Raw genomic sequence first — 18,028 nt, forward strand, 5'->3', positions numbered from 1 at the left:
GTGTTGTCTGTTTATTGTTATTTTTCTTTGTCCTTAATGAGTAACCAAAAAGGCCACAAAAAAAAACAACAGAAATTTATGTCGCAAAATAGATAAAAACATCTTGTAACATTCACAATGTGAGAAAGTGAAGCATGCACCTGTTTTCTGTAACGCACAGAGCAGAGCAGGAGAAAAGGGATTGATTGACGCATGAAATGATGATGTAGACACTGCAAACAGCCTTCCCTGTGATTTGTTGTTGATTCTTCATGGACTGACTGGATTTCTTATATCGCTATGCCTTTTCTTTACTTATTGTAAAGAAGATTCAAATACCCTAGGAGATATTTATCTCAATATGATGGATCAAATAACAGATAAGGAAAAGCGTGGCAAGGTTGCATTACAAATGTCACACGTTTGTCAGGAAGTGAGATATTCTCACAATAAGCTTCTGGAGACAGAAGATGATGAAAAATGAAATATTCTGTGGAAGGTTTGTGTTAAAAAGGATCTTTTTCTGGATAGATTGCGCGACAGTAAATGAATATTCCTGAGAAGGGAGGCGTCTCATTCAGTAGTCAGGAGAAGCTCTCTTTTCGTCAAACACATCCACCTCCCTGCATTCCTTTATGCCAATGACACCACAAGGGGATGATAACAACTGTGTAATGGCAAGGTTGATACAATTATACAGACGCTCAAAATTCATTCATGGGGACTATGCATGTTGTTCAAAGTCAGATTATGCTAAACTTAAGTGGATAGGTTCTCCTGGGGTCCTTCAAAGTTGTGCAGGTATAATTTGACAGCTGACAAAGAGTCTATAAACACGATACTGATGTGTGGTGCCAGCAGATTTCTGTTCCCATAATAAGAGATCTGGTAAAGTCAGGGGGCGGGAGACTCTCTAATCAAATGTTGAACGAATAATAGTGTGCTGATGTTACTAATTAGTGCAGTCAAGGAGTAAGGTGAGTGCTGACAGGGCATCAAATGCAACAGCATCAAGAATGGTTCATATAATGGCCCTTATGTTTAGGGAGGCATGTTTATTTTCTTTAATTGGATGAATAAATTGCTCCCTGTTGAATGTTTATTTACAGTGGTGTGAATAAAGCATCACATGTTACTGTAACTCCACGACATGAAGGTCGCCTGTTTGGTGACCCGTCTCACCCTGCTCATGTGTCAAAATGTTCTTGGAAACACACTGAACCTTGCGTGGCAGCCGTCAACTTTAGTGTGTGAAAGGGTGAACGAGGCTGATCATGTAAAGTGTGTGAGCACAACCCAGATTTCTTTAAAAATGACATGGAACTTATCTGAGGTTTTTTTGTGGGGACGAACAAATCCTAGGCTGTAAATGACTGCAAAATCAGTTATTGATGTTTAATGTAGTGTGTCTGCAAACGCGTTCATCCTCAATCAAGATATAGCACCATTGTGCAGTGATCTGTTACACTTGTAAATTGGCTTACCATTCAAATAAGCCACACTATCATCCTCCATCACATAATTTGTTTTCAAAGGTGAGTTTCATTATTGCTGATTTATTGTCAACACCGCCTCGGTAAAAGAAAACAGTTTGGCTCCAAGAGTGTCTTTAGTCTGCAGCGTTGAATTTCAGTTTTCTCATTTGTATCAACTAAAAGAGAATCCAAAAATATCCTCCATCCTTACTTGGCTGTTAGTCGATAATCAAGCTGCAATGTGCACATTCTAGAAATGTATTCATAAGGTGTGGGCTTTTAGTAAAGGGAAAAGTCAACAGCTCTTTCCAGGCTTCAAGTGTAGTGCATCAAATGTGTGAAGATTTATAATTATGAGTGGGATGCCCATTGGTTATCTCGGTAAAAGCTCCCCGTGAAGCAATTATTCAATTTCTGAGCCATTTTTTGAAATGTGTGCATTCATCTTAGGCCTCTAAAGGAAATCAGCAGGCAGGAGAATTACTGTGAGGACACCTTTCCCACTCCAGGCTAGTGTGGTACAAAGCTTTGAAAATCCCCTCCAGGACTGAACCGCACAGGGGATCCTTCAGGAGGAGAGGAGACGAGAGACGAGTGATGGAGAAGACAAACTTCTCCCTTCATTCTGTTCTAGTTTGAAATCAAAAAAGGAAAGCATAATAATTACTCACTTTGCTCACTCAATATGTTCCCATCTATCATGACTATTCAATGCTAAAAGAGATAGAAGTCACATCCAGCCAAGTGACTATTGATCAACAATCGATGCCTTGTGTTTCTGGGTGACGGTGGTGTCTGGCCGCATACGCCATGACGTATCAACACTCATGCCACATCTCAGTATTTCTGACCCAGACACAAACAGCCAATCAATGCATGCCATTAATAAATGAATCAACTATTCAATATCAGAGTCTTTTGTGACTTACACACTGGAAATAACTCTCATCATCAGCCTGAACCCCCGAAATTCTGTTTTCTTTTGTTGTGAGCACCAGTTGACTTCCAGACAGAAACACTGACCCTGGTGGCTTTACTTTGATTACATGTCAATATTTGATGACACAATATGATTTACACTAGGGGGAGACAAAGACCCTTTATAGATAAATAAGTTTTATAAGGCTCAGATTGCATGACTAATGATTTAAGTTAACATTTTATAAATCCTGTTTGGAAATTCCCCTTTTTGCCATGCTAATAACCACTTTAGACAACTTAAGAATAAACAAGTTACATGCAAAAATAGGTTCTTGTGAGTAGAGACCACCACTGAGCCAGGAGATATCCCCCCTCTGTCATCAGTTGTAATTTATGTGATGAGCTATTTTAAGCTTTGAGAAACAAAGACTTACTCCAAATCAAAAGTGTTTATAGCCCTTACTTCTGATTTTATGTGGCTCAAAATGCTTACCGGAGCACTCAGGCAGCAGTGGCTCGGTTTAATTGAAACGTATTTTTGCAGAATGTGGGCCGTATTACTGGGTTGTATCCTCAGGGAGACACATTGTAACAATAGAGCAGGAGAGGGGAGAGACACAGAGAGGCAGAAGGAGAAGAGGAGAAAGAAGAGGGGGGAAGGGTTTCAGAATTGCACTTTCACAATGTGTCTGAAAGCCATAATACCACATTGTTGGAGAGTTTATGGGATGTGTCTTGCAATCAATAAACAATTTATATGAACTTGATGTATGGATAACAGCTGCGCTGGTTACTTTTACCCATTTGCCATTCAGACAATATTTCTGACCTTGGCTTTTGGTGGCATTCCTTCAGCTCCACAATCAAGGTTCTTCACTTCTTCTTGGAGGTGCGAGTGATTAGTGACTGGAGCCTCCTCTATGTTGTGCTCACAGTAAAGCCATAAACAACGTGGAGCATAAATGAAGGCACCTTCACTATCATATGGTAATATCTTCGCCAGGCAATCTGCTGTGCTACAAGACATGCCTGGGTTGCCATAACAACAGCTGCTGCTATATCTGTCACTGCTGTGGGTCACGGTTAGCTAAAAGAGCAACGTGCATCACATCCCTCTCCAACTGCCAGTCTTCATCGCTTCCTCTCCACCAGCACCTTCACCTTTTGCTGTCCTTCTTTGTCTCCCACGGCCTCCCTGTCCTCACATATCTCTGTTTCTCGCCAAAAAAAACTCCTCAGCGCACAAGCTCTGCGAAGATAGCAATTAAAACAAAGAGCTTACATCAAGAAGGAACTAATCAGAAGTACCAGTGTCAGACACTTTTCTGTAGTATTAATGAGAGCTGCAAACTCCGGACGTGTGCCTGATTTAAAGCCAACTCGCTTCCTTTAAGCACCGCCACACTCGCAGATAATAGGGCGAACTAAAGATGCAAAAGCCGCTGACAGTCAATAAGTCTATTTTTCTCTCACCATCCCAGTTAAGTTACAGACTAAATTCATCTAATTGAACAGTTTCTCTGCTATTGGAGTAATTACACCAAAGGACTTGAATAAGTTTCCAGTAAACAACAAACGAGCTTCGACAACTGTGAAATGCTTTGTGTTTAATAGTTTGGAAAGCAGAACACTTGCACATGATATATCATATCTGGTATTGACAGGCAGCACTGTATGATTTAATAGCTCTATATAAATAAACATTTGCACTATAGAAAGAGGCACATAATTAGTCTCAACAGCAATGTCACTGTGGATTGTCAGCAATAGTCAAAGCTTAAAAAGACTTCTACTACTGATTGTACTTTACATCAGTGCTTTAAACAGATGAAAGATTCAAATAGAGGGTGGTATAGGATGGGCCTTTAGATGATCTCAGATCAGCTGAAGCAGTGCGACTTGAAATGATACCAGTATATATGTGTACAGTATACAGGTGCATCTCAGAAATATTACAACATAATTGAAAGGATAATCAGTTAAGTCATTTCAACTTTCTGTGATAATCCAAATTGGGTTAATCGGGAGGCTGAGAGCGACGACCAACTGACTGTGGATGAAGGCAGGCTACAACCTGAACAGACCACCAGTCCGTCACCAGGCAAACAACGAGGGACAGAGAGTCGTACACACAAATACACCCACTCAACCCAACACCTTCTTGCTATAAGAACCCGTACACAACTGTGTAATCTTAATGACTTAGAAGCTAAAATCATGACAGGCAAGATATAGGTGAGTTTGTCATGTGTAATCAATATACTGTAATATAGTGTATATGAATTTTTACAAATTAAATTACATTTCAATTGTATATGATTTTTGAGATGCACCTGGATTTTCATTACGTTGTGGTTTAACCGATGCTCCCAGTACAACAGGGATAAATGCACATCCACACAGTATAAAAGCCGCTAAATCCATTTTCATAAAAAAACAAACAAAAAAAACAAACGACAAAACAAAACATCAACCCTTGGCCAGTAAAAATAAAATTGTGACCCAAAAGATTTGTATAAAATTGTAAGAAACCAAAAATACAAAAAAAACCCAACAACTATTACTTCAATTCTACAAAATGAATACATGAGTTAACAATGTAGACGAGAGTAGGATAGATATCTTCTTCGACTAATTCTGGTTGTTCTAAATCACAGGGCACTACCGGCTACAAAGAGGAACGTTAAGTCTACACAGTGAAGCGTGGTGTGTGATAACTGCAGGACACTGACACATTTCATCTCCAGCCTGTTGTGGCTGTGAAAGTACTCAACCACAGATGTCTGGCACATAGGTACAAAAAGAAGAGGGAAAAAACAAAGAAACAAGAGGAAAAAAGAAGAAGAAAAATTGAGCACTTAGACATTTTTTTGACTGGCTCTTCAAAAAGACACAGTCAATACACAGGGGCGGTCTGTTGGCAGGATTCCCACTGGGAGTAACGACACCTTCTTAGTGGCATTGTTGAGGCGGTGATGCCTGTTTTCACACGCATGTCACTGACGTCCCATCGTGATTGGTCAATACCTAAGGAGAGCAGAAAACATGGTCCCTCTTATTGACATGACAGGATTTACAATACATTTAAAATGACCACCTGCAGCTGTGTGAATCTTGCATCGTCTACTATAATTCAGGGGTTCCCAATAGTTTTCCTCAGAGCCCCACCAGTTTGAAATCAAAAGGAGAGTCAAGGTGATTTGTGATTGGCTTCACTCGAAAGTTTTGCCAAAAACACTGGTGGACACGCCCACTCCTGTCAGCAGGAGCCTTCAATATCAAAGTAAGGGCCATATCACAGGTCTGCCCTACAATCTACAAATGTCTCATTCTTGGTTTCTTTGATACGTACAAATCAAACTTCAGAGGCAACTGCTCACATCATAAACATGCAAATGTCACATGCGTCACGTCACGACTACTTACTATCTCCCCCACGCAGATCAGCGCCAGAAGACATCATTTGCATTTATCATGGTTACAAATGGCATGCTTGCTGGTTCAACATCTTTTAACTCATCACTGCTTAAAATCCATCAAATATATAAAACATGTCTCATAGAAAATGGCTTTGAAGTGGCACAGGTTGGATGGAGAATGAGCAAAAAAAAAAAAAAAAGGATGATGTTTGATTCTGTGACATTTCCGAGACGCGTCGGGAATGAAAGTCACCGTGAAGGGGGACGAAAGAAGACAGAGTGTGCTGACGCAATGGGACTCCACCACAGAGGTACGAACAATGAGTTGAAAGAGAAAAGGAGATGATTTCACTGATCATGATCTGGTTTGGGAAATCTCATGTGAAATACCGTGGTCTCTTCTCACAACGACCTTTTATTCAGTAACAGGAGCGGCTGGATTGTCTTTCTGCTCAGAGGGAACGGCTAGGTAGTTTGTCCTGTGGGCAGATTGGTAAAAAAAAATAACAGGAGTGTCAAAAGGCAGTGTCAAAGTGTGTTGTGAGCTTCACCCACACATTTGGCTTTGGGGAGATGCTCTCATTTTTTTTTCTTGACATTGACAACAAAATGTGATGGAAGGAAATAAGTGCAGCGTAAACCTGTAATTATTTCATTGAAACTGAGAGTATTGCAAGTGTGCTGGAAGTGAATGAAAATGATGAGAAAAGCTCAAGAGCGAGGTCTGAAGTGTGTTACAATAACTAAGCTATATTTAAAGACTTACAAGATATTTAAAACTACAAAAAATAAGAAGAGTTTTGCTTTGTATTGCTAATAGATCCCAACACAGGGAAACAATAATTTGTTAAAATGTGAAAATGTTTTGGAAGTGTACCATTCTGCCAAATATTACTACCTTATGAGCATGTAAAGCCTGAAAATAAAGGAAGTACACAAATGCTCTGTACAGGTGGGCTTTTCCTCCCACCTTTTGAATACCGCGGTGGTATATAAAAATTAGAAAGTATTCACTACATGAGTGAATTTTCTTCATTTCAGAATTGAGGCTTTTGTGAATACATCCTCCTGCGACTAATGGTGAGCACTTCTCCACTGTGAATTAATTTTCTTTTTGAGATACAAAATCACAACAGTAACGTGAGTGGCGGGATATTGCATGATGCGGTGCAATATCCGCTTCATGAAGACTTGACACCTTCATTCATTATTTATTAGCGAACGCTCATCTCGTTGAAAACCTCAGAAACCGGCACCAAAAATGTGCCGCCTATTCGCTGACAAAAAATTCAAACACATAAGGGAAAGTAATTTTGCGACTGTCAGCAGATTTCAAATATAGCCTCATTTAAGTCTCTGACGGGTTATCACTTTTTCTGCCACTGCAGCTCCAGTAACATGACTAATGTGATCCGAACCACCAATGCATCAAAAATAGGTAATCTCAGAACGTGACACTCGCGGTACATGTTCACTGATCGCTGAGTCGCTGAGCACACCGTGAGAGGGTACAGACCTGACTGGAGAGGTGGGGTGGGGGGTGGGGTGGCTTGCGTGTCATCACACGGGTCAATCGGTCAATAATGACCATCAGTTGGCAACGAACGACCCATTAACTCTTTCAGCCGCAGGAGCTGATTAAGTTTACAGTGTTACAAACGTTCGATCACCCGATCATCAAATTCATTTGTGCTGCCTGAAACGTCCATGGATCACTACTCTTTACCTGAATCTTGAGGGCAAAGATGGATTGCAATTAAAAAAAAATTTAAAAAACAGATGTCGGTCATGCCCTCAAGACTAAATGGAGCTTTAAATTAGTGAAGAGAAGCTTTTTTCTTCAGTTTTCAAATCCAATAAAATTTACAAATAAATATTTTATTCTTATATCACTTGCTCAAGACCACGATGACTGGATTTTGACTTTATGATTGCAGAATCTTCAAAAACTGTCCAATACTGACTACTATAAGGAAATTCTCTTCTTTTTAAAGAAATGATGTCTGGCAGTTAATCTTAATCTTGATAATCCTGTCAGCAGCAACAGAAAAGGAGCATGATCTTAATATATCTTTGTTATAAATGTATATATTAAGATAGGGGAAAAAAAACTTGCTATATATTATACTGTATTTCTTGTTAGTTATTTGCACGACCATTGGGAATCCTGTATAATCCCCTTTGAAATGGTGCCACATTTGTCAGAAACATGCATTTGTGGGACGAGCAGCAGAGCTGGATATGGACGCTGTTGACTCATGAGTTCAACGTCTGTTGTCTTCAGGTACAATCAGGTGTCAGAAGAGCAGCTTTCAATGCAGACAAACATCAAGATGAATGTCTGCAACCAGGATCATGTCTTTCCACAATCTGTGAACAAACCCTATCGCCTCGGAAGAAAAAACACTCAGCATTGTTTATCAGGGAATACCTTCAGGATTCGGTGAGTAGGGAGGATGAAACACCCTGCCAGAAGTACTGACCTTAGCTCCCACTGCACAGTAGTGGGATCCGCTTGTCTCTTGTTTATTAAAATAATCAATTGTTAAATTTCCAATATTTATGTCTTAATTGTTTCGGACATGGATCGCTTAATCCATCAAACACCATAAACCGGAGTCAACAGCAAAGAAAATGTATTTGTCAGGGCAAGATTCTGCATATTTTCTCATGAACCCAGCTCTGCTGCTCATCCTACAAATGCATGCTCCTTACAAATATGGCACTATCTAAACGAGAAATCCAAGCTTTCCAACAGTATAAGATATATTGCTAAAAAGGACGTTTTATTTGTAATTTGCAATATTATGGCTGCCTCTTTAAATACCCGCGCATTAAATAATGAAAGAAATAATAAAAAGCCCCTTGTATCCCCTGCATGCGCATCGTGCCAGATTAAGTCCTCGCAAAATACTAGTACCTCAATCAGAACATGTGCTGTGTATTATCTGTGGTTGCTCTCTCTGGGACATACATTTCCATGTACAAAAGTTGTCAGCGTGGGTTGCCCAAGAGCATGAAAATCCGGTGGGAGCAGACTACGGTATACACAAATGTGCTGGGTCTTTGACAGCGCTGACAAGGTGATAAAAAAAGTCAGTTTTGTGACAAGGCTGAAAATCCACCACGGATGTAAAAAGGGGGTGTTGAAAAAAGAGCAGTCAGCAGTGCTTAGAATTATCCAGGCCTGTCAGGCAGTCCAAGTCAAAAGACAGATTACTGTTGCAGGAGGGTTACAAACTGATGCAGTGTAGACTCAATTACCTTTCAGTCTCCGTCTGTTCGCCTGTCTGACTCATTCCTTTTTGTCTCTCCTCTCTCTTTCTGATTACTTTCTAAATCTTCTTTCTGGGATGCTAAATTGCTATTATATAATACTTACAAAAAAAAAAAAAACAAGTATACCCAGGTAAGTTTGTCAGTCAGACACACACACTTTCTGACTATTGGTTTGAATATGGACACGCTACCTTTCTGCATTTCCCCAAATAAAAAAAAGAAATACATAGTACAGATATACATCTCGACATGTCAACCACCCAAAAAAGGTGTTCAGGACAAACTTTCAATTTACTGCTCAGTTGCCTCCCCACTCAGACTTATCTGTGTGTGTGTGTGTGTGTGTGTGTGTGTGTGTGTGTGTGTGTGTGTGTGTGTGTGTGTGTGTGTGTGTGTGTGCGTGTGTGTGTGTGTGTGTGTGTGTGTGTGTGTGTGTGTGTGTGTGAGACTCACGCTGTGTCCGGCGCCTGCTCATCGGACTTTGAGATCTTCCTGTAGCAGTAGACCATTTCCACCAACAGCCAGAAGGTCAAGAACACCAGCAACACATACATCATGATCTCCGAGTAGATTGCCGCGGCATCCCGAGTGGCTGTGGAGCACAATCAGCAGCAAGGGACATGAATTATTCAGCAGGTATTCTTCCTCTGGATTTTTTTTTTCTTCTTTTTTGTAGAAAAAAACAAGTAGGAGAGACTTCATCAGGAGGTTTGAGAAAGAATCATTCATGGTAAAAAATGACATTGTTTCTACACTTCCACAATCTACTTTCATTTCATTGAATAATTAAACCAACTCAGTGTATTTGGTCAAGATTACAGTGCAGGAAAATGAAGTCATGTTTTCTGTTGAGTGTCCTGTTTAATGCAAATGATGCACAAACTATGCTGCATACAGAATATTAGGACCATACCTGTGGTATAACCAGGGTGCAATTTGTGACGAGATGAGAGGATAGAGAGTACACATGATTTCCCAGAATGTCAGATTTTACTCAACTTTTGAGAAGGATTCATCAAAAAGAGTTTTCATTTGATTAAAAATGAAAAACAATATCAAAGGCCTCTAAACAGGCTTCCTGAAGTCCTTTCCACCAGTACACATTCCAGTGGCCATTCACAGTCATTTACAGTAAATATACAGGAGGTTCAGGATGTAGTCATGAAATTATCCTTTCACATAAGACAAAATGTGTTTCAGCATGTCAATTTAGAATTTATCAGGTTATTTTCACTAGCAATATGTGAGAGTGGCCAGCACTGTTCTATAAAATATATTAATTTGACTTTGATGTCCAAACAGGTGGTGAAGCAAATATAATCACTATTTAATGTGAAGGTACAATATATTCAGCTTCTGAAATTAGATGGGTATATCTCCCACATCCCCTCCAACAAATGGCACCCTGGGTAATGGAGACCAAGCCTAACTAGATAAAGGTACCCTGGGGAGAGTTTTCTATTTCTATTTCTATTCCATTTTTCGTACCAATTAGTACAAAGATAATTCATTAAAACATTTTATATACATTAAACTAAGATTATTTTTGTTTCCACAATGGGTAGAAAGCTGTGTGTTATCTGTTTTTGCCTATTGTTTTACTGACATGAGTTTACGTAAATCTGTGGGCATGCATCGTGTAAATCTGATGAGGTTGCATTTTTAAAATGAAATAATCTCCACAGGGTAGCATTCAGTTTGAAATAAAATGAATATGCAAAGTCACAGTGGTTTTCAGTGCAGGAAACACTTTTGAGAAATATTACATCACATCCAGCTCATATTCTAGTTGTATGTACAAAAGTGTAAAGCTAATAACATTAAAATCAAGTCAAGTCATCTCACTATCACGTTCTATTTAAATAATAGCTTCACATTTCCAAGTTTGTTGCAAACAATAATCATATGCCCATTTAAATATTTGTAAAACAGCTTTTGCAGTTCTACATTTTCTCATTAAGCAAATTACCTTTGAAAACATTCATTTATCAGGTGATAAGGTACAATACCCCCATGAATATCATTCAAAGATAGATTTCCTCCCTCTTTGGGGAACAAAATAAGAATAGTAACGTAAAGGAATATGGACTTCCTCATATTGTTTACAAAAGATTGCTCAATGGTCTCTGCCAGCAGCAGAAACTGTTTCAATGTTCATGTGTAGGCACCTGACAATTGTTTGTAAAAAATGTGAATTCAACATTTAGAAATAAACCACATCGATATGAGTATGGGCTACTGTCAACCACTGTGTCAACACATGTGTACCCAATTCCAGAAAGCCTGCTGAGCGGAGAGCTCACAGATTCGAATTAGCACCCTGTGAATAATAGTGGCTATTAGAGTAACATAATCCCCAAGATGGGAAAGTACAGACATACTGTATGCTGCTCAGGAACTAATCCATTCTACCGCTGTTCACGTCATTACTGTAACAGAACACTCAGCTGTAATGTACAGTACTCTGTCTGAAGGCTTTGTGGAATTCAATACAAATGTTGTGTGAAACATGAAGGAGAGGCTTTTAAATACAGGAAATAATTAAAATATAGATTTTTTTTTTTTTTTTTTTTTTAAAGTTGCACCTCAAAGGACAGTTACATTCAATTTCTACTCCTTTGTTTCTGGGTACAAATCAAAACTCCCGAATACGACAGACCTATCTTTAGATGCCTCTGACAGTCAACTATACATCAAGTGCAAGCTTCTATAGAAAATGAAGTTAAATAAATGTGGCAAGTCATTCCAAATATACATGTTTCTGCTGTATATTCGATCGAGGTGGAAAATGGCGCATTCAGCAAGGCAAGCATTCAGAAAGCAGAATACGTTACCCCTTACAATAGATAGCAAAGTAGCTGGTTTGAATTAACCCCTTCACTGACAACAGAAGAAAGCTTTGATGGACAATAAAGGCAGACAAAACAAAACACAGAAATTATTCCTCTTACACCGGTACAATCACAACATAAAGGGGGAGGAGAGCGGTGCTGTTTGTGGTAGACCGCCATCACACTGATGCATCACTTAGCGAAAACAGTGCAGTAGAAACGCATAATATATTGAAAAAACACTTATTGCAGCCTGATAAACATTTTATGTAACATCAAATGAGGACTGTGTGCAGCAAAGAGGCACTGCTCAGTAAGCAGGAGTCAACACTGAGATGAGCATTTCTCAGTACTGCAAAGGAAAGTCTTTGAATGGATCTATCTCAGCTTTGAGAAAAGTGTTTAACATATCAGACTGTAAAATATATCGAAAGACAATCCATACTCATGATTTAACGAATATACAAAATACCCTAAAAAAACACTGCTGATTGAATAATAATTTTGATTTAGCCTAAAAAAAAACAAAAATCAATAATTAAATCGATTTGGAAATATTTAAACAATTCTCGAGTTGATTCAAAATCTTGCAGTGGGTGTCCAAACAGTAAGACATCAGATTTCTCCCATATTAGTGTTTCTTCATTGGCTTCCTGTAAAAAAACTGAATTAAAATGTTTTCTCATATTACACAAAGCCCTATCATACCTTAACGTGCCATTAGTAGCCTATTATCCCAGCAAAACACTTCATCCTCAAAGTACTGCATTATTGGACTTTCCTAAAGTTTCTGAAAGTTAAATCACATGATGTCCACTTGTGGAACCAGCTTCCAATTTCAGTTCAAGAGGCTACTAATGTCCAGACTAATTACTTTTTTTCTTTTCTTTAATTTTAAAATGCCAAAACATGGCTATGTTGTAACAGGCACTATAAAAAAAAAAGTATGGAAATCAAACCAGCATAAATGGCAAAGTAAAGGCAGAGTTACAGTTTAAAAAAAAAAAACATTTCCGCACCTTTCTCTTTCACTGTCAGCGTGATGTTCTTGATAACGAAGAACGAGGGCTGAAAGAAGCCAAACTTAAATTCACGAAGAATATGGCACTCATAGACACCACTGTCATTATATGTGACATTCAGGACTTGAATGGAGACATCTTGCAAGTCCTGGCTGCCATTCCAGGTCAGACGGCCTTTAAATGGTCCATCCAGGGCTTTTGCATTGGAGTTCTCGAACACGTATATCTACAAGAGAAGCAAACAAAGGAGGTGCATGTCCACGTCGTGTTAACATAATGTGCCACCTGTAAAGACGAGCGTAACAAGAACCCACATGAGTTTTATCCAGCCTGTTGTTTTCTTCTGTTTTCGGCATGTAATACCAATCCACACGGGTCTTTGCTGCGACCTCCTCCCTCTTCATGCAGGAAATGCAGGTCAACTTCATGGCTTTCCCGAGAACTGCTTCTGTTCCTGACGGGACGTCGACACATACTGGCCTGCTCGGGTGGACTGGAGGGGCATGGAAATGGTACACAGATTTACTGCAGAAGTCAAAAGAGTTCAAAGTCTCGCTGCACAAAATATACTTTAAAACGTTAGCACCGTTGGATATTTAACCTTTGCAGAGCAGATGGGCACATTTATAATCTACAGGGAGCGTGTTGTTGTCCGCTCACTGATATGGTCCAGGTTTCTTCTGCTTTGATGATGTCAAAGAAGGATTTTCACGAGCCAAAAACATAATTTGCTTTCGAGAATCTAGTGCAGACCTGGGAAACTGCTGATTGTTTTTATTCTGAAGACTCCTGCTTTTGCATGTTATTGAGAGTTGGTTCCCTTGTCTGGATACGCTGTGATGTTTTGACACATCAGAAACCAGGTAGGGGGTCCTCAGTTTTTCTTAGAGGGCTCCAGCAGTAGAAAGCAGCCACAGTTCTGTAACAGCAGTATTTTTCTTTTTATCTCCTTAGTGAGCTCTTTAAGAACACTCATCTCTGAACCAAACATACTCCCTTGGAGTGGGCCCACTGAGAATATAAGAGCATTTCACAGTAGACGTGGGTTTACAAAAAAAAAAAGCTACAAAAGTGTCTGCTGGAGCTGCTGTGAGCTAAACCACAGTTTCAATGGGATTTTCATTCTCTTTTCAATTACTGAAAGGATACAACCTTGCCGCCACCTTGACAAGGATCCTTTTGATTTGGAATAATGAACTCATGACCCCGTTCTGTTGAGGTCATGTACCTGCTCTGAATCCAACACTGAGCCAAAACTTGTGTTAAAAAGACATGGAGTCAATTATGCAGCTCTGTGAGCACTGGAGACTTGAGTCTCAGTGCTGATAGCAAAGACCATCCAGGCTCGAAAGCACTAATGATGACTTAGCCCATTAGTTTTGGCTGGCAAAGGGAGGAGTAAATGGATGGAGAAGTGAACGGATCTGGCCTGTATGGGAACCTCCTACACAATTACAGTTTCTGTATGCAGCAGGAGGAGGACAGTGAGCACTGAGAGCAAGATAAGGGAGGATTGATTGTAATATGAATGCATTTCAGCTGGCAGAATACAGAGGGGAGGAAAGCCAGAAAATGATTTAGAGGATTATGAAGTCAAAGAATGACTTCTTGCATTTGTGTGGCTGTTGCAGTGTTTGACCCAGTGGTCTTATATAACCCAAAGCCCCCACAGCACACTGTGACAACATTGATTCCATCTCATCTTTTTATCTTTTTTTTTTTTTTATGCTGAGGGCTCATACAAACACATATAAGAGAACAGGGAGACAAACACAAGAAAACCAGAGAAAAGAGGAGAGAAAACAGACTGGGAGAGCTTAACCCGAGTGTCCTCTGTTCAAAGGGTCTATTTATTTCACTCAATGTCAACTACAGAGAGCAAAGCTGGACACTGCAGTTGTTACTGGGAGTGCTCTGAAAATGGGATTTCAGTTCACTGCCAGAAAACCATTCAACAAGCCATTTCCCAGGCCTGTGAGCAGTGCTACAAAGATTCTAATTTTATGGACAAAATGTGCTTGACTTAGACTATAAGGTGGAAATACACTCTTTAATTGTACAAGTAGATTGTTTTTTGTTTTGTTGTTTACTTTTGTTGACTCAGGTTATTCATATGACTTGTCCACTAGGATCAACATATCAACACTAATATTAGGTTGGACATTTCTTATTGATTACATTGCTTCACATGTGCTTCTTCGGCTTTGTTAGCAAGCTAATAATTCAAATTTGAAGCATTTTGATTAGTAAAAAACAAGAGTGGAAAAATTGTAGCATTTTCAATTGTCACATAGTGTAAACCACATGGTAAAAAAACACATTGACTTAGCATTAGAATGACATCAAGGACATCATAGATCTACTAGACAATAACTGTTCAAAAGTTTAATTTCATGGGATGGGATGTAGGCCAATCAGACCACGTGGGGACTGACCAACGTGTCACTTCTGAAGCTCCGCCCATGTATAGTTCCTCAATGCAAATCAATTAATCCAACTATGTTAAAAGAAAAGAAAATCTAATCATTGAAGAAATGCAACAACCAGGATGAAAATAGCTCAGAAAGTTCCAGAGAAATACTTACAGGCCACAGTGAAAAGTACCAAAGTCTGTAGCAGAAGTTTGTATTGTGTTACCATATTCAGCTCTGTGTGGAGCTGCTGGTGGACAGTCTCTGGGACCTCTGCTGTGTTTAAGTTTCCTTCAAGTCCAGTAAAATGATAAAATAACAGACGTTGAGAAGACTTCAGCACCACGGACAGCGCCTCTCGTCTGCAGACAAGGAGCGCAGGTAACGTCCCTCTTCACAGATATGTCTTCTGAGGGGGGGACGTGAGCTTCAAAATGCGTAGAAAGCTCACAAGAAGTGTCCCCCACTGCTTCATGGCGCGTTCATTTCACAAATCAGGGTTTTCCATAAGTCTTCTTTGGTTTATTACCCACAGAGGCTGAACTAACTTCTCCACTCCCTCTTCAACAATAAATAAAACAGCTCCGTGATGTGAGACAGCTTGTGTCACTCAGTCCGCATCCATCCAGCGACACTGCAGATGTCGTTCCTCTTCAACAGGGAAAAATAATTAAAAAAGCGACGAGGAGGGACCTGTGGATTCACCGAAGCCGACTCGGTCACTTACTGCCGCCAGATCTGGGGTCTGGTTCACACGCAAAACAGGAGAATAACGTCAGCTTCGCTCTTATTTCACCCTCGAAGAAAAGCACTATTGATCAGGTGAAGTGTATTTCCTCCATTAAGATGACTGATGACATTCCCCAGCCGCGGCTCGCTGCCTTTGTTTTCCAGCAGCAGTCACTTTGCGGTGGCTCAGGCAGACGGTCCGTTTGCGCATGCGCAAATCATTCCTTCCTCCACTACAATGTGCATGAGCGCATTACTGTCATCCGAGCAGGCCTAACAAACTAATCATGCAACGCTTATTTACATTCGCTTCCGTGGTTGCGGCGAGAGTTAAATTAAGAAATATGGCTTCGTTTTGGACACATTTCTAGAATCGGATGCAGGCTTCTTAAACCTGTATAGCTCTTGTGTGTTATATAATCTTTTTCAGCAGCTGCTAGTGGTCATTGTTCACATCAGTTACTCATCACTACTCACATTATATGTAACCTGCCAAGCGTCCATAATAACCACACAACCTGTGTTCAGACAGTGCCCCCAAGTTCAAATCTTGTAGAGCTGTGAAATGATGTTGCTTTGTGTTGAAAAGTCTAGTTCGGGTCAGTCAAACTCAATTCAGTTCAGGGGCCACATGAAGCCCAATTTGATTTTCATTGGGCCAGACCAGAAAGGCAATATTACTCCAAAACACGGAATTACTTTAAATTTAAAATGTTTTTAGTACATTTCAAAAACTCTACATTTCTAAATTGTGAATCATTTTTCATGTGATGTTTTCCTACAGGTCTTCTTCACAAGTAGTGTAACTTCAACTAACAAGTCGGGCTTCTTTAGATGGTTATTCTGGATGTGGTAGCATTCTCACAGACACCAGCACAATGACCTTGTAAGAAATGTTTCGCAAGAAAAAAATTGATGCTATGGTTTCATTAAGTTTTATTTAACATTAAATTTTTATTACTTTGTCATTACTGTAGCATGTATGCCATTGGATATTTATTCGGACCCAAAGAAGAAATCTCCCATTATCATGTGCTATTATTATTTATTTCATTGCCCAGAGAATAGCTACTAATCTCGAAGCTTTCAATATGGAATCCATTAGAAAGTCAGGCATCAACTACATTTTGATACTTACTTTGCTTGGCTCTGAGTCTCGGGATTAGTAAACGAGACATGTGTACAATTCACCTGGCAAATTACACCCTGACCACATAATCGTTTACCTACATGTTGTGGCTACTCTTCCATAAAAAAAAAAAAAAAGTCAAGTAGAAGTTGCTGTTTGAGGAGGAGATTTCTGATTTGTGATATACGGTATAACTTTTAAAAAAGCACTCATGGAGAGAATTTTTTCAAATTTCATTTAAAGTACACAGTTTATGTCAACAAACAAAGCATATTCTCAGTGGTTGACTTTCTTACAAAACACAAATGCTCATGAATCCTAGTTTTTGCATGCCTGTCCCTGCGTCATTCCTTCCTCCTTCCACACTCACAGCTGCAGCTTGTCCTGAATATAAAGAGGAGGCCTGACCAGGAGGAGGAGCGATCCACACAATGATCATTATCAATTAATCAAGAAAAGCAAAGGTACTTCAAATAATATTACATATCATTTTGTAAGTTTGCACTTATTTGAAAAAGAAAGTGTAAAGTCTCTATTGGCTCCAACACTACATCTATATTTAAAACTGTGCGTAATGAACATGTGCATGGACTCTTGCAGATTGTTGGCTCACTACTGATTAAAAAACTCCTGCGTTAAGTCGCCTACCCACTAACTTACTGATCTTCTACCCCCTACTGTTCAGCGTTAAAGGGCCTTCCTCTTTCTGTACTATTCTCTCTGTATTTGGGTTCCAAGTCTTCCATGCTGTGAGGCGGCGTTTCAGTTTTTGAAATATTTTCTTTTCATCTCATCCTTTTAATAAATTAATAGTTTAATGTTGCCAAATACAA

The 18,028-nt window shown here is 39.5% G+C and overlaps 1 protein-coding gene across 2 annotated transcripts; it reads right to left on the minus strand.

The window, feature by feature from the left end:
- Positions 1-3,961: 3,961 nt before the first annotated feature.
- scn3b (sodium channel, voltage-gated, type III, beta) lies at positions 3,962-16,277 on the minus strand. 2 transcript variants are annotated; one of them, XM_080459163.1, is made up of 6 exons: positions 15,512-16,277; positions 13,241-13,419; positions 12,924-13,152; positions 9,527-9,665; positions 6,185-6,273; positions 3,962-5,402 (listed from the first exon to the last, which is right to left on the minus strand). In XM_080459163.1, the coding sequence occupies exons 1-5, from the start codon at positions 15,564-15,566 to the stop codon at positions 6,210-6,212; spliced, it is 666 nt and encodes a 221-aa protein (XP_080315289.1). In that variant the 5' UTR covers positions 15,567-16,277; the 3' UTR covers positions 3,962-5,402; positions 6,185-6,209. The 2 variants fall into 2 exon arrangements, with proteins under 2 accessions (XP_080315289.1, XP_080315290.1); XM_080459164.1 differs by lacking the exon at positions 6,185-6,273 and having other exon boundaries at positions 3,963-5,402.
- Positions 16,278-18,028: the final 1,751 nt, after the last annotated feature.

Source organism: Lipophrys pholis (genome assembly GCF_963383615.2).
Source record: "Lipophrys pholis genome assembly, chromosome: 3".
Classification (NCBI taxonomy): Eukaryota; Metazoa; Chordata; class Actinopteri; order Blenniiformes; family Blenniidae; genus Lipophrys; species Lipophrys pholis.

Bases quoted from the DNA above. Each gene is read 5' to 3' on its own strand.
- scn3b (XM_080459163.1), bottom strand. From the start codon at position 15,566: ATGGTAACACAATACAAACTTCTGCTACAGACTTTGGTACTTTTCACT. The intron at 13,420-15,511 runs GTAAGTATTTCT...ATGCCCCTCCAG, and splicing joins GGTACTTTTCACTGTGGCCT to TCCACCCGAGCAGGCCAGTA. The intron at 13,153-13,240 runs GTGGGTTCTTGT...CTTCTCTTGTAG, and splicing joins ACAGGCTGGATAAAACTCAT to ATATACGTGTTCGAGAACTC.